General features: G+C 36.9%; 1 protein-coding gene across 1 annotated transcript; it reads right to left on the bottom strand.

Annotated features, from left to right (window-relative positions):
- Positions 1 to 274: 274 nt before the first annotated feature.
- LOC133286793 (protein ROS1A-like) lies at positions 275 to 15,392 on the bottom strand. The gene is made up of 19 exons (XM_061484245.1): positions 15,304 to 15,392; positions 13,054 to 14,595; positions 12,566 to 12,931; positions 11,946 to 12,036; positions 10,530 to 11,856; positions 10,359 to 10,438; positions 10,065 to 10,149; positions 9,904 to 9,995; positions 9,761 to 9,829; positions 9,381 to 9,417; positions 9,208 to 9,290; positions 8,389 to 8,862; positions 8,022 to 8,058; positions 7,884 to 7,941; positions 7,575 to 7,714; positions 7,371 to 7,436; positions 7,166 to 7,280; positions 6,981 to 7,019; positions 275 to 769 (listed from the first exon to the last, which is right to left on the bottom strand). The coding sequence occupies exons 2-19, from the start codon at positions 14,495 to 14,497 to the stop codon at positions 549 to 551; spliced, it is 4,824 nt and encodes a 1,607-aa protein (XP_061340229.1). The 5' UTR covers positions 14,498 to 14,595; positions 15,304 to 15,392; the 3' UTR covers positions 275 to 548.
- Between the last annotated feature and the right edge of the window lie 1,704 nt (positions 15,393 to 17,096).

The raw sequence follows: 17,096 nt of genomic DNA, 5'->3' as shown, positions 1-17,096 counted from the left end.
CATGTGCTTTTATTGTGCTTGGCTTGATTTGAAATATCTGCTCGTCTTTTGGCGTAACCTTGGGAAATTTTACTATATTTTCAACATTGATTAACAACTCTCATTATTATGCTTATCTATGATTTGAAGATGAGTGACAGTGATTTTATTGCTAGAAGATTTAGAATTTGGAGAAATTAGTTAGTTTGATATTTTTCAGCATCTTATTTCACCAGAAAGCTAACAAGCGAAGATCTGATTAATTATGCAAACAGAACTAGTCAATTGAGGGGCATAAAATTTAAATATAGAGAAGAATATTCCCGAGTGTATCTCTCCTGGAGTTGGAGGAAATACTTAGCTTTTGCGTTAAGTAGTCCTAACTCCTCTGGTTCACATTCGTTTTCATGAAGCTAAGAGCCTACATGTTACCATAATACATTCTTGGTCCTAATCCTAGTCTGAAAAAACTGCTCAATCTCCGAGCATGACAATGCAAGTCTTAAAGTCGGTTAAGAATGACTTTGTTATTGTACACATTGTACGGGATGAATAACAATGATTTATCTTCAGGCTCCACCCCTCTCCTGAAGGTTGGGAATGCTGGAAAGCAATTCTGGCTCTTCTGGATTTGGTTTCAAATCCAATCCTTGTGAGTTTGCCGACTTAGACTTCTTTTGGGTCTTGACCTTGTTGTTCTTGGCCAACCTGCTAGCTGGGAAATGGAGTCTAGCCATCAAAGGACGGGGTGCTCGCGTTTCCCTGTCAAATCCCCGCACGCAGACATATCCTGCAAAGCATTTTCAGTCATTATTTAGATAGGTTAGGTTATATGGTTACTTACTGTTTTAGTAGATTATATTACGTGGGTTTCTCCCATTAGGAAAGAGTGCTTCTTCATCATTTTTAAAAAATATTTTTAACAAAATAACGCAAGATATGAAAATTTGCTTACTACATTTATGGAATAAGTTTAGAAGATTTTAGTGCTTACTTTTCTATTTAGTTTGTTATTGCCCTTAAAAGCAGTAACTCATATATAACTAAAAAGTTAAAAATAAAAGAAACCAAGATATTTTGATATACAAATTTGTATGAAAAACAAGATGACTGAGATATGTATAAAATGGATATTGCAAACATCTTAATATACATGTGTGAATATTCCAATGGGATAATAGAATATGGAAAGACCAACTATGAACTGGCTGAACTGATAAGGAGAAACATGTTTGCTTGCTAGAATTATTAAACAAAGTTGTCCTTGATCAGACTTGTTTGACAAAAAGGGAATTGCTATCAAGGGTTTCAGTTCATTCTGATTAAGGAGTGTTGCTTACATGGGTGGCTTTACTAGTACCCAGTACAACGAGTTCTCAATATAGACTTGACTGGATCACAGGTTGTCAAATGCCTCTTTAATTCACGTTTAAGTTATATTAGAAAAGAAGTTTTGTATATTATTGAATCATATAATATCTGTACAAGAGCTTTCCATTTAAAGAGTACTGAAAGACCTAATGGGCTAAGCCCAAAAATACACTTCTAGAGTATTCTAGCTAATACAAATAAATAGATTAAATTCTAATATTTACAACAGTCCCCCTGAAGCTGAGGAATGGATATTTATCATTATCAGCTTGCTAGTAAGATCTTGAAACCTATCATTAGGTAGACCCTTAGTCAAGACATCAGTCAATTGACGACCAGAAGAGATACATGGAGTAATAATCCGGCCATTATCGAGTTTCTCTTTGATGAAGTGGCAATCAATCTCAATATGCTTGGTTCGATCGTGTTGGACTGGATTGTAGGCTATACAGATGGCTGACTTGTTATCACAGAATAACTTCATAGATCCTTCATATCTCACCTTGAGAAAGAATGATTTTCAACCATAATAACTCACAGATCCCTTGAGCCATGGCCTGAAATTTCGCTTCTGCACTTGATCTAGCAACCACATTTTTCTTTTTACTTCTCCATGTTATTAAATTTCCACAGAGAAACATACAATAGCCCGAAGTAGATTGTTTATCAGTCACAGATCCAGCATAATCTGCATCTGTATAAACCTCTAAGGAGAGATTTCCTCCTCTCTGGAACAATAGTCCTCTGCCTGGTGTGCCTTTCAGATATTGGAGAATCCTGTCCACAGTTTGCAAGTGTTTTTCCCTTGGATTATGCATGAATTGACTAACAATACTAACTGCATAAGCTAGATCAGGTCTAGTATGAGCTAGATATATCAATCTTCTCACTATTCGTTGATACTGACCTTTGTCAACTGGAGGGCTCTCATTTTCACTTCCTAGTTTGTGGTTCTCCTCAATCGGAGTATTGGAAGGTTTGCATTCGAGTTTTTCTCCTTCTTTAAGGAGGTCAAGAACATACTTCCGTTGACAAATAAAAATGCTTTGTTTTGAATGAGCAACTTCTATCCCAACAAAATATCTCAGATTTCCAAGATCTTTAACTTCAAATTCAACAGTTAGTCTTTTTCTCAAAGCACATTTCTCATCTATCATCTCCTGTTGTAATCATATCGTCAACATAAACTAGAAGGATAGTGGTCTTACCTTCCTGAGAATGTTTAACGAAAAGGGTATGATCTCCTTGACTTTGCTTGTATACCATTGAAAGCATAACTTTGGTAAATTTTCCAAACCAAGCACGTGGAGATTGTTTCAAGCCATACAATGCCTTCTTCAATCTACAAACTTTATTATCTCCATTTGTAGAGTTAAATCCTGGTGCGATCTCCATGTAAACTTCTTATTCTAATTCGCCGTTGAGGAAGACATTTTCACATCAAATTGTTTCAAATCCCAATTAAAATAGCAGCAAGAGATAATAAAATTCTTAGAGTATTCATTTTGGCCACCGGAGCAAATGTTTCTTCGTAGTCAATACCATAGGTCTGTGTGAACCCCTTGGCTACCAGTCGAGTTTTATATCTCTCAAGAGTCCCATCAGAATTATACTTTGGAGTATACACCCATCTGCACCCTACTGCCCTTTTTCCATTTTGGTCTGTCATCAACTTCCTATGTATTATTTTTCTCCAACGCATTCATCTCATCATGCATGGCTTGAACCCAATTATCATCCTTTAATGCTTAATGTACTGATTTCGGGATTGAAATGGAGTAAGTGCTGTAATAAAATTTCTATGTTGCATGAGGAAAGACTGCCTAGAGTATTCCCTTCCCCAGACACTCACGAAGTGGGTATTTGAACTGGGTCGGCCCTTTATAGAGAGATTCTTAGAGGAAACAAAATGAGAAATAAGGTGTTGGGTACATGATCTTTTCCCTTTCCTTACAGCAATGGGTAAGTCATCATAGTTAATATCAGGCTCAGGAATAAAAGAAGTAGTGTATTCAATACTTACCAGCGGTTCAAGTGATTGCAGTTGCTGATGGAGCAGTGTGAGTTGTTTCTTCCTTTGATACACTAGCTCATGTGTCCTAACTTTGCGTACTCTTTGTCGATCAATAGGAGGCATGTCACATGAGGATTCAGATCTATTTTCAGTCTCAACAACTAAATCTTCCTTCTCAACTTGGGTAATAGGTGTAGGCAACAGAAAGGGAGACTCAGACTCAGGGAAAATGGATGAAGCTTCTGTACTGTTCTCCCCCCTGAAGCTGAGGGTGTTGAAAGTAGGACTCAGATTCATGAAAGCTAACATCCATAGAGACAAAGAATTTACGACTTGGAGGGTTGTAACATTTGTATCCTTTCTTGTTGGGAGCATAGCTAAGGAAGACACACTTAAGGGCTCTAGGTTCTAATTTACCCTGATGCTGTTTGTGGACATGGACAAAGGCAACACATCTAAAAACATGAGACTGGAAACTCTGCATAATAGGAACAAAAGGAAAGAAAGAAGTCATGAGATCAACAGGACTTACATGGCCAAGGATTCGGGAGGGTAAACGGTTGATCAAATAAGCTGCAGTTAATACAACTTCTCCCCAGTAAGAGTTGGGCATAGATTTCTGAAACAACAATGCTCTAGTGACTTCAAGCAAATGTCAATTTTCCCTTTCAGCAACCCCATTCTGTTGAGGGGTATCCACACATGTGAGCTCATGAGTCATTCCTTTGTCTTTAATAAATTGGAAAAGATGTTGATTAACATATTCTGTACCATTATCTTATCTCAAGCGTTTGATACTTTTACCAAATTGGGTTTCAATCATATAATAAAACTGAATAAACAACTGTGTCACTTCTGCCTTATCTTTCATAAAAAATATCCATGTTAGCCGAGTATAATCATCAATAAAAGAGACAAACCATTTAGCACCAGAAACATTAAGGACTTTGGAAGGTCCCCAAACATCAGAATGAATAATAGTAAAAGGTTTAATACCTTTTATTTCACTAGAAGGAAAGGATACACGATGATGTTTTGCAAATTGACAGACATCACAATTAAAAGACTCAAAAGACTGAGACATAAACAAAGATGGAAACATAGACTTAAGTAAACTAAAAGGAGGATGACCCAAGCGCTTGTGATTAAGCCAAATAAGAGAATCTGAAGTAGACTGACGAGTCATCAAAGTCTGATCCCTGGTATCTTTTGTAGCAAAGTCTGGAACCAGATAATACAACCCACCCTGCTCCTTAGCAACTCTAATCGTCTTTCTCGTGGTGAGATCTTGAAAAACACAATGAGTAGGAAAAAATGTTACAGTGCAATTCAAATCTGTAGTAAGTCTATGAGTAGAAAGGAGATTGGTAGAAAGTTGGAGAACATGGAGAGCATTCTTGAGACACAAGGAGGGTTGGATTTTAATGTTACCAGAACTTGCAATTGATGTGTGTGATCCATCAGCTACGGCTATAGTACGGATACCAACAATAGGATTATAAGAAAGAAAAAGTCAGTGCAACAAGTCATATGGTCAGTAGCACCAGAATCCACAATCCATGAAGTTTTGAAATCAGTACAAGAAGCAACAAAAGAATGAGTACATGAGTTCTTACCTGTCATAGTAAAAATACCAGTACAAGAAGGCTTATTAAGAGATTCAAATACGGACGTAAGCCGTTCCAATTCCTCACGACGAATAGTAGTAAACTCATCAGGCATTTGTGAGGTCTTATTTATAGGAGAAATGTCTGAGGGGGCAAAGAAGGACTGACCACGTGAGGTTGACTTACCAAGCTTCTCCTTAACCTGTTCCTTTTCATGAAGACAGTAACAAATCTCTTTTGTGTGACCTGGTTTTTTACAATAGTTACACCAACGTCCCTCTTTACTAGGCTTAGGAGAAAAAGACCTTGGAGGTGACTTAGCTGGGACCATAGCAGACCCGTCAGTGGGCTCAGAATCAGAAGGAGTTGGAGTAGTAACTTTAGATGAAAGCATAATTGATCCTTCGGACACTTTGATATCCATCATGACAGCCCTGCGACTTTCTTCACCCCTGACAGTATGAAAAACTTCAGAAAGAGAAGGTAATTTTTCCTTACCAAGAATTTGAACTCGAATAGGGTCATATTCTTAGTTGAGACCACAAAGAAAATCAAAGATCCTATTGTGTTCAATGGAGGTGGTCAGAGTGGCTGTATCCTTGCTACACTCCATCTTCAAACTCTGGTACTGATCAAGCTCAGTCCATAAACCATTCATAATACCATAATACTCTGTTATAGAGAGAGCCTTGCTTGGTAGAAAAAATTCTATTCCTCAGATCATAGCAGATGGTAGCATCTTGCTTCATTGAGTAAGTCTGTCTAAGAACATCCCAGATCTCAAGAGTGGTAGGTGAGAACATGCAATATTCACTAACCTCAGGAGTCATAGAGTTCTATAGCTATGTCATAATAAGAGAGTCTTCATCATCCCAGTAAGCAAATTTTGGATCTGTTTTGGCAAGAACAGGTCCTTAAAGATGACTAATTTTACGACGCCCTTTAATGATGGTACGAACAAGCTGGGACCATTGCAAATAATTCTTCCCATTAAGACGGTAATTATGATGAAGAGGAGGAAGGTCATTTGGAGAAAGAATAGCCATCGAGCGTGACCAGATGATTGACTGGTTGGAGTATCTTCAACGTTCGACATAATAAGGGCTGGAAAAATTTTCCGGTGGCTGGTGGCAATAAAATAAATTTCTCTCCTTTTTTTTTGACGAACAATGCGCGTGAAAGTGCCGATGAACAGAACGCGTGAACAGTGCGCGTGAACAGTACATTTTTTTTTGTGGTTGTTCCGGTCGTCTGATGAAAAAAAAACCTCCGTAGAATGATAGATCTAAGAAAACAGAGTGAAACAGGGGTCCTCACGGTCCAAAAGATCCCCAGAAATTTTTTTCCAGCAGTGGCGAGAGGCAAATAGGGTTTGGTTTTTAAAGGCGGTGATTTGATGAAGCAGAGTCCTCAGAATCGAGAGCTTTGATACCAACTAGAAAAGAAGTTTTATATATTATTGGATCATATAATATCTGTACAAGAGCTTTCTATTTAAAGAGTACTGAAAGACCTAATGGGCTAAGCCCAAAAATACACTTCTAGATTATTCTAGCTAACAAATAAATATATAAAATTCTAATATTTACAACATTTATCCTAAACAATAAGGCTGTATTTAGAATCTTTCTCGTCTATTGTGAAGGAAGTTATTTTTCTAGTTGATCTGAATGGTGATGTCTTTACAGTTTTTTAATTATGCTACAGATCCAACTTCCAACTCAGCAGCATTTATAGAAGTAATGACACATATTATGAAATGCCTCTATGCTCCACACTTTCCTTTATGGATGATTACAGGTTTTAACCTAAGAGCTATAGATATCTTGTGGCATCCATCATGTGACAAGCAAAAAAGTTGTATAAGTGTGTTAGTTTTTAGTACTTTGGCCCCTTAGTGTGTCTATAAAGTCTACAAACTAGCTATGGTTATTACAATGGTAAAAACAAGTTACAATAGGATATTCAAATACAAAAAGTAGAATTACAGTCTGGGAACTGAATCTTACCTCTCCAAAAGCATTGTTGAATTCCTTGTGTTGATAAACCTGGTTGACAAAAAGTGTGTATTAAACTTAATTTATTGATGTAAAATATAATAGCCTAATTTTTAAGTGTTTAACTGTAAATTATAATAGTCTAATATTTAAGTGTTTACCTGTAAATAATAATAGTCTAATTTTTAAGTGTTTACCTTTAAATATGGTTGGTATGGAGGTTCCAAAATATACTGCTCGCCTATTGAGGTTCCAGATCCAACTTCGGGGAACGCTAATTGGGTTAAGACTTGAGTCATGGTCTGCGAAAACCTGCTTCAAATGATTTTAATACTTAAATCACAAACATAAGTATATGAGACGGATAGTGATGTAAGAATATGAGATTTCACAATATTTTACCTCATTGACTTGAAAATAGGTGCCATTTAGTGGAAAGCTTCCTCTCATAGCTGTTCGACATGGTATCTATTCATGATTTATTTAAAGTCAGTCTATTATAATGCTTGCATTTATATGCAAACTGCTCCCACCCACACCCCAACCCTTTGTTTTACCACTAGTATGCATAAGAATTACAAACAGTGTATGGTTAAGCATTCAGACCAGGATTGTCCCTCGAACTATCTGTGAATTCGCTTCACGGAAACTGTTGCATGAAAAACATTCCTTCTCATTACAGAGCTGGCCACAGTCCTGAGAACTGCATTTTCTTTCCGGTGGCTGTATAGAATTTGCCGTCTCACCTGATGTACACATTTATGTATTTGGCAAAATGAATTAGAAAACACCAGAGAACTGAAACCAATCATATATTGTTAAACTTCCTAACTTATTATGCTGTGTAATGCAAACACAAACTCCAACCAATCTAAATTGGTCTAAAGTAAGCATGGTAAAGTTATTTTTGTCCACCTGGAGTCCATATAGCTAGAAGGTATTTGCCTGGATCATCAGGTTCTCTCTTGTCCCACTGTAGTGCATAACCAATTAATAAAAGTTGGGCATATAGCATAAAACACAGTTTGATTAATAGATACAGTAATAACTAACCCCTTCCAAAAGGCTATGTGAATCTGGGAGTTCATAACTGCATGAAGGTGAAGAAAAGATCAGCATAAATTTTTAGAACCTTTCCCTAATACAGGAAGACGGATATGATACCTGTTGGAACTCTATGCCAAGTACTGGAACCTCTATTGAATGCCAGATTCTTATCTTTTTCTTGGGGTTTACTCCTCATCTTTGCATGTTGTTAATGTAACTATGGAAATGTTCGAATCATATACTACTTATTGCTTTTCTTTCTTTTGTAGTATTCGTTACTTTCTTTACCCTACATTTCATTGATTAGCCCATTTTTTATTTTATACCTGCATTCCAGTTAATTAGTCAGAGATGAGTTAGTGTTTTTACTTACACATAATGCTCTGTTCGCAACTGGCTCACATTCTTCAGCTTGGGTGGAGGAATGCAAGCATCTTCTGAGTGTAGAGCAACCAAGGCCTTTGACATTTCACCTTCTTGAAGTTCCATGTTTTGTTGCATATAGTTTTGTAAATTCAGATTGAACTCTTCTATGTCTAGTTTGATGGTGGGAATTTCGCTCGATTCCTCATAGAAGGCATCTTCTATATCATTTTCTGATACTTGGGAGCATTCTGGCTCTGGAGTTGCCGGCTCTTCAATAATAGGTTGGCAGATATTGATTTCGGATTTTGCTTCAAACTGTCGGCTCACTTCTGTTTGTTGAAGCTCTTCTGCTTGGTTTGTGTTTTCCAGGAGAGGCAGGGGCAACTGATTGATGATTGCTGATGGGTGCTGATCAGTTGCATTATTTCCAGTTGTGATAACTATACTCTTCTGCTCAGGTCCTGGCAGGGCAAGCCTTGCACTGCATATAACATTGTTTATTTCTATCATAATTTGCAGTACATGCATATTATTGAATTTGCAAAGTAGTATTGACATTATTTTCAGCTGTTACAAGTTTGTTTCCTAAGTTTACTGTTGAGATAAGGATAAAATGCAATTAGAGTTCTGCCAATATAATGAGGTATTTAACATAATAATACTGGATATATGAACTTCATATAATTCTGTCTCCCAAGTTCCCTATCTACTTCTTAAGTTTGTGAAACAATAGTTCTGAATGATGATGCATTGCATAACGTCTTTTTGTCCGTGCTTTATTGTAAGCATAATAGGTTCACAGAATATTAATTTATCTAAGACATACCTTGCAAAAGCACTTGCAAAGTGTCTACATTCCCCTCTCATTGGGCATGCATTACAATTTGGTTTGCTTTTTGTACAGAAGACCTGCATTCGTTGATTTTAGTTTATGTCCAAATCATAATTTGGTTTTGCTTAATTCTAGGCAGTCTCCAATGCATGAGATCAAAAGTTTACCTTTCCAAAAGTAATCAGCTGGTAATGCAGTTCATACCTGTAATATATTGCAATAAAACATGAAAAAAAATTAATCAATGGATAAAGAGTTTAATTTTTTATCCACTGTTAGTGGGTTTTTTTACACTAACATCCAATCATGTATTGCCACATAATTAGAAGAGTTTGTCGTCTCAGGTAGTATTTATGGTAATCATTCTCTTTGAATGATGTGGCTATGCATGATTGTATGGAATTGTTTGAAAGTTTTATATTGACCATTGATCAAAATTAAATCCGGAGATAAATTGTTCTTACATAAACTATAGAGAAAAAAAGAAAAGAAAAGGAAATTCTTGTATCTTTTAAAGTATGACTGTAAATTGAAAATAAATCTTTACAATGTTCTTTGGTCTAGTTTGCACAGTCGGGGCCAGAGATATTTTTGTATGGATTCCAAAATCGGGTACCTACACAGGCCAATGATGTTAGCTCTTATCTAATCGAATTACTGCTTTATACCATTTGTTTCGGTAGTACTCACAATTCTAGAAGATGCAGCTGTAGTGACTCAGGCAGGGGTTGGAGAGGTACCCATCCCAAACGTACCGCTATACGACCGACATTTGTGTCCACCTATTGTATAGCAATAACTGTAAGTATATTCCATATTACTGTTATTTTATAGTTCTGTTTTCATCTTACCGGGAAAGCAAGCTGGTGCAGTGTTAAAAGTCGCACACACTCCACGCTTTTCAATCCCAGTCCCCTTACACTGAGCAAATATTCTCTGCATGTATGAATTGAATTTACATTATGCATTTTTTCTGCTTGTATGAATTATCTCAAGTGCTTGTGTGAGTGCATATCTATTTGTTTTATAAGTAAATTGAGAGCTCAGGATGTTGGTTACATGAACTCTACAGTGAACAAATGCTAACATTTCATGTATGGGAAATACAATTTCAATGAAGTAGTTTAAATAATCTCTGGACTTACTTAGCTTGGTCAGGGGGAACATCCCTCAGCCACTCGAGATCAATGGCCCCATGTTCATCAACCAATAGGTTCAGGAAATTCTGCATAGTATATCATTTGACATAAGCTGCGTTGAAATTTCTTTATCTGGCAAATACAGATAAATAATATTTCATGGATGTTAAATTCTACCTTAATACGTTCACCAAGCATGTTATTCATGCCCCTTTCTTTGATCGCATCAGCAATTTCCTTGACATCTGCACGTCTCACAGCATCCCAGTCCACAGAGTCCATGGTGTTTTCTGTCTTCTCTCTTTTCCCTGCCTTAGCTTCTGCTTGCATTCTTAAACTATCCCAGTCAAAGTTATCCTTTTTCTCTTTTCCACGCTGTTTTCTCCTTAATTTTACTGGGGCAGAATCTATCTTACTGTTTTCATTCCTCATGGCATAGTTGTGGTCATCAAAATCCAATTCCCTTGCTTTCTGCATAGGATCTTGAGTTTGTCCTGGAATGTGCAAAACATTGTGCTGCCTGTTATTATTTTGTTGCTGAAGATGGATTTGAGATATCATACTTTGAGAATGGTCAACTGCAGCTTGGCTTTCAGACTCTGTTGTTGGAAAACTAGATCTCTTCATGTCATTTTCATATTCATTCTTTGAGGATCCACTTGATGAGGCTTCTATTCTGGGATGATCATAGCAATTAACTTGAAGTATTCCTGAGTTGGGGGTCATTTTCAAAGTATATTCATTGCATGTGATGGTGGATGCTTCTAAGGAGCCTTGAGTAACATTTGATTTTTCTAAGTTTTTTGTCAGATTGTCATGCTTCATGCCTATAGTTTGACCATGTGCATCTCTTAAGTTCTCAGTTGATTTTCTTCTTTGACTGTCAACTTCATGTAACATTGGTGAACTTGCCATTTCTAAAAGCTCACTGAAAGAAATTCTGTTACTAAAAATGTTGTAGTTAGCTGCGCTTGACAGGTCTTCAACTTCTGAGTTGCTATCTGAGAATGATCCTACCTTCTCAGGATTTTGATCAATCGAAAAATCTCCAGATATTTGAGGTGTATCGACAGAGCATTTGGATGAAAATACATCATTTAATGCTTTCCTAACAACCCCATGACATGAATTTTCTTTCCCTTCTCCAATCACAGCACTAACTAGTCCACTCTCCATGGGACTATGTTCCCTAATATGTCTTTGAGCTGATTCCAACAGTTTGCAGTTTGATTCATCTGTTAAGCTAATTAAGCTACCAATCCTTTTGCAGGAATCATTGTTGTTGACAGCTTCTCTTTCTTCAGAATGCTGAATGATGTCTCTTGTCATAGAACTCAACTCATAAACAGATTGGTTCAATATTTTTTCATCCAGTTTATTCTCTTCTGGTTCCACAACGTAAACTTGTGGTTTGTTGACTATCAAGCTCGTGTTTTCCTCCTGGTTTTTGTATTTGCTGCTTGACTTCAGTGGAAATCGAGCAGCAAGGGACATGAATGCAGAACTGTCAACAGAAAAGAAAAAAAGAGAATATTATTATAAGATATATTTTAATTGTAAGTTTCTCAGTAATTAAACTTGCATAATTTATACCTGGAAAGATGGTCTGACACATTTTGAGTGAGGAAAACTCCAATCACTGAATCCACAACTGATCCCTTCCATTGAGAAAAGCGTCTGTCTCCTGTTGAATATGCTTTATATTATTAATATATGGATTGTGTGACCAAATAATGCAGAATTGATAAGCACAAATAGGATAATTTGTGGTTATTTTGTTTTTGCTAATTTAGTATTCTACTTTATCTTCAGATATATTATTTTATTTTAATTTCTGTATTTGGTTTGGCTAATCTATTTTAGCTTTAGTATTTGATTAGGATTTTCCTACTGGTTTATTGTAGGATTATAAGTACCTCATTGGTTGGTATTTCTCTTTCATAAATTATTGTAAATAATGATTATTATCAATTTCATGTGTTTTTCTTCAGTGAGCTTGGTCTCTTAGTTCTCCGTAAGTGGGTTTTACGGTTGGCTTGTGTTGCATGGTTTTTAAGGAAGGAAAACAGATAATATTAAATTCATTGGTATCTTCCCAAGGGTTAGTGTTCTGACTCCTTCCTCCTTCCTTGGGCACAAGTAAGAGGATATTTGTTAGATGTGTGTGTGAAAAGTGATTAATATTGATATTCTTGAAAGTATATCACTGATACCTTGTACCAGATGCATCCGTGCAATAAATGAGTCTGCTCGTCCACGGAATACATTTCGTTCCTCTTCCCACCATTTGGCCTTGTCTTCATCTGTTCCATCAATCCCATGACTGTTTATATCCAACATTAGAAGCTTCCACACTCTATTAGTCTCCTCATCAAGGTCGACTTTAGGTCGTTGTTGCAGTTTTTTAATGGGATCAAATGGGCCCTCAAAGGGAATGATGGTGCCATTTTCATGAACAAGTGCATTCTGCCCATGCAACACTAGCTCTCTGCCTTCTCCATATATATCAAGGTGTCTAAATTGCTCTGTCAATGCATCCACAGTATGTATGTTTTTCCATATCTCTTCACGAGCAACATCTGCATCAATGACTCAAAGTATTAGGACAAACTGCATGGTATTATTATTTGTTCTATGGCAATTATAATGAAAAATAAAAAAAATAATGTTATTGACCAAAAATCAGTTTTAGTTGAAATACCTAATGAGTTGTGCAAGGGAAGGCTGTGATTTTCCAGCAAAAATTTATGGTGCTGTTGCATTTCATTTGAGCAAGAATGTGCTGAACTGACAAGAGTAGTTCTCTTTTTAGTTCGTTTCTTTTTTTTGAGTGATGCCCGCATCTCCGCAACTAAAGCATCAATACATGTCTGCGGTCTTCCTGCACCCCCAAATGTTTGGCAATCTGAACTGCCTAGTTGTTTTGCATCTCCGCAATCATGAATTCTTGTAGGGATTCTTGATCTTCTTTTGGTAGCCCTCCCCTGCCTTAAAGATAAGTTGTACTGAAGTGATTGAGGTTTATCATGAATAACTGTTTCTGTAGCTGTTATTATGACTGGAACTACTGCTTTATATTCAGAGCCAGAAGTCCAGCAGTTGGAACTTGATGCATAAGGATGTGATCTAGCATCTTCTTGAGGGCATGTTGCTAGTTGTACATCTTTTGTGGAAGTCATGAATGATGCATTTGATGTGTTATTTTTCCCCTTTTCACTTCTCCTTTTCTTCTGAACATTTGGAAATTGAACTAAACACTTTGGGTAGTATGCCTGCATTACATTATATTGTGCCCCAATCAGATTAATGCTGCTGTTGTCTGCATTTTCAATGGCACCACAATGTTTTCTCTTGGAACCAAATACTTGTAATCCAGTGGTGAAAATTTCACTCTTACTGCTGTTGCAATCATTTGGACTTGATTGTGCTACTGATTTTGATAGTATTTTTGCACTATTTTCATTTCCATCCCGAGTAATCATCCAACCCCATTTTTGGCTGCCAGTCTCTTCATAGTTGGCATTTGGCTTTGCCCCTGGGAAATTGCTTTTCAAATGAGGGGTACTGGGGCCTTGTGTATCTTCTTGTAATGACTTGTAATTATTTAAAGCCTGTGTTTCCTTGACCACCACACCAATTTCTCTGCCAAAATGTGTGGTTGCATTTTCTGTACATGCAGAATTTACATCTCTCGGTTGTTCTCCTATGTCAAAACTTAAGGACCTTCTGCATGTCTTTTTGGAAGATTCAGGCATCAATGGTTGGGTCCAGTCTCCTGTCACTTCTGTTTGAGGAGTAGAAGTTGTGTTTGATCCTTTCCTTCTCACATACTTCCTCTTGCCAGTTGGGTTTTCTTTTGATTGAACAGGCTTTGGTGTGACTGGCTTCCTAGTTCTTTTGGGTTTGCCTTCAGTTATGACCTTGGGGCGGTGCTTTCTTCTTCTTGGTTTTGGTTCCGGTGTTTTATTTAGATCAATATCATGGCTTATTTCCTTATTGAGGTTGTGATTCTCCTTGCATGGAGTAGAAACAGCAGTAAATTCTATGACAGGGTCATAGAGTTTGTTCTGTGAATTGTCACACTTTGTGGCTGGGACACTTATTTCTTCTCGCCCTTGATCCCTTTCTTCCATATTCAATTGCATCACTGCAACTTGTCTGCTTTCTGCTGTGATGGCATTATCTGGAGTAGGAGGGGCAACCTGAGAAGAGGTCTTGCTATAGTAAGCAAAGTATGATGTGCCTGTTGCAGGAGATCGTATAAATGCCAGAGTTAGAGCCATATGGTCTCAGATTGATCAAGTATAAGAAATAGTTTATATATATATATATATTGAATATGCAAATAGTGGATGTTGTGCCCACGGGCAAAAGATTGTACGAATGTCATAAAGCAACATGGTCTCAAGATTGATCAAACTATCTGGAGAAGTGAAAACACATGCAGATGAACTGATTTTAGTGGAAAACTAGTTCTCTGAATGAGATGGTTTTATGGAGAATAAAAATTGCCCTGCCGATTTAGATGTTCAAAGTGCTAAATGGATAATAGGAAAAGATTGTATGCATAAGATACGCTCTTCGCTTTGGAGCAAGTTGAAACTGCCCGATTATGTTATCCAGTGACTAGTTTTCATTGCTACAGCTGTTTCTCACTGCTGTGTTCTCCGTCAGACATTTTCTTCTATGCCTTTTTTCTTCTCCCGTCACTTCATATTTAGTGTTAATCTCTTAATTTTATATGTATGGATTTACTTTCTTCTGCCCGCTCATGTCACTGATAATTGATACTAGTGAAATGCTAGTGCTTTTATCCAAAAAATAAAAAATAAAAAAATGCTAGTTCTCAGTGTGCAAAGGGACGGTCCTAGGGAAAGCTTTTATGTAATTGAAGTTTTTATATAATGTGACAAAGCAACGAGACCCAAAATCAGAAATTTATTGCCCTTACCTTGAGGATCTTGGTAATTTTCATGGATTGTATTGATCAATGGTTGCTCTCGGGAGAGATGATGGTGACCAAGTAATATGTACGCCGGGTTGAACTGCGAATCAAATTGATTCATCAAATATCCATCATGTGTTGTATTAGAATATGTCGATGGAGCATCTGCCTGAGCCAAAAGTTCAGCAATGCCATTACTTGAGCTGGAAATGTTGTCATAGGATATTTGTACGCGGGTATTGGCATTGTCATGGACAATATCTGTTCCTGCAGTCGCAGCTGTTGACCAGCAGTGAGGCCTGCCGTTTACCTCTGCACCGGCGGCTGAGGATTGAAAACTTGCAAATACCCCATTGGCGTAAGAGCCCATCTGGTTTCCCTCCTCAGGAGTGCAGATCGGCACAGGTCTTTGAAGAATGGGCTTCAATGGGGTGGCGGGGATCCAAGGGACCTGTGCTTGAAGCTCCTTTTTCTCCGTTTCTTTAGCCTCCATTCTGTTTTAGACCTCTCAGAGCTCTTGAAACTCCTTATTTCAAAGGGATAAAAAAGAAGAAGGATAAAAACAAAACAAAATAGCCGAGTGGAGCTCTTTCTGGATACACAGCAAAGCTCAATTTTCCGGCGAAGGGCACATAGTTATCCAGTCTTCATCTGTTTTCTGGTTGGTGTTGATTGTTAGGTCCATTTTTAGGGGTGAACCTGCCATAGTTGAATAAAAGTTGTTTGGGAAACAAACATCAATAAATAATATAAATTAAGGAAAGATGCACAGATGCAGTTCATCAACATTGATAGAGGTGGGTTTCTAAATTACCTTCTGAAAGTAACCGGTGACTGTCAAAGCTGGTACTAGTCAAGATCAGGATTAAAAGAATTGATGCCCATTAAATTAAATTAAATTAAAAGTTCCAAAACATGTCCATGTATGTGGAAAGCAGTGAAGAAGAAACAAAATACTGGCTGATTCTGCTTGAAACCTCCGCTTTATGCTCGCAGTGAATAGGAACTTCTTCCATGGGACCAAAACCAAAGTTGAAACAGAAAATCGGAGAAATTCATGCTGATATAGTTACGGTAGACTTATCCAGTCAATGCCGGAGATCTGATATGACATATCTATCTGGGACAAATTGTGAGGAAAAATATAAAACATTTTTCAGAGGTGAGAGAGAGAGGAGGAAAGAGAGCGAACCTACACAAAATTCTATGAGTTTGGATATGCATCCTGAGCTAGTTTAATTTACTTTATAACTTCATTTTCGGTTCAAGATATCAATTTAATATCAATTAAATATGTATTTTTCCTTTGTCTTTGGCCAGGTTGCATTTAATATATTAGTTACTATGAAAAGACTGACCCAACGTACGAAGACCAGTGATACTTGCGCATCATAAAAGCACGGAATATATTGCATGCACATCACGTAAATTAACATCAACATCAACAACACCTTTATACGACGTAAAGTCAACAATACCTTTTATAGTACTTAAAATCAATATTGATATCAACAACATCTCCTTTATAAGGAAAGAGATTGTGGATACAGAATTAAAATATAAAATTAACTTCAATTGCTTTTATAGAATATTAAAATATATATATGTGATAAATCATTTTTGTAATCAAGTGTATGGTTATGATTCTCCACATTTAATTCTTTCATCTTTTATATGTTTATAATTTCGTATATTTAATGCTTTCACATAGAAATATGGTAAGTATTTGATTGCTGCATATACAGCAGCTGTAGAAATGTAAATTCCATATATATAAATAAAAACCTAAAAAGTAATTC

Source organism: Gastrolobium bilobum, unplaced genomic scaffold, assembly GCF_033153095.1.
Source record: "Gastrolobium bilobum isolate Gb01-03AN ecotype WA unplaced genomic scaffold, APGP_CSIRO_Gbil_v1 utg8265, whole genome shotgun sequence".
In the NCBI taxonomy this organism is placed as follows: domain Eukaryota; kingdom Viridiplantae; phylum Streptophyta; class Magnoliopsida; order Fabales; family Fabaceae; genus Gastrolobium; species Gastrolobium bilobum.
The sequence above is the reverse complement of the archived record's forward strand: the minus strand, read 5'-3'. Positions and strand labels throughout refer to the sequence as shown.

What these genes read in the sequence shown, in the direction of transcription:
- LOC133286793 (XM_061484245.1), bottom strand. Translation starts at nt 14,497, where the DNA reads ATGCAATTGAATATGGAAGAAAGGGATCAAGGGCGAGAAGAAATAAGT. An exon ending in GTGTCAGACCATCTTTCCAG is followed by an intron (nt 11,857 to 11,945) that starts GTATAAATTATG and finishes TTCTGTTGACAG; the next exon opens with TTCTGCATTCATGTCCCTTG. An exon ending in TTGCGAACAGAGCATTATGT is followed by an intron (nt 8,059 to 8,388) that starts GTAAGTAAAAAC and finishes ACCTTCATGCAG; the next exon opens with TTATGAACTCCCAGATTCAC.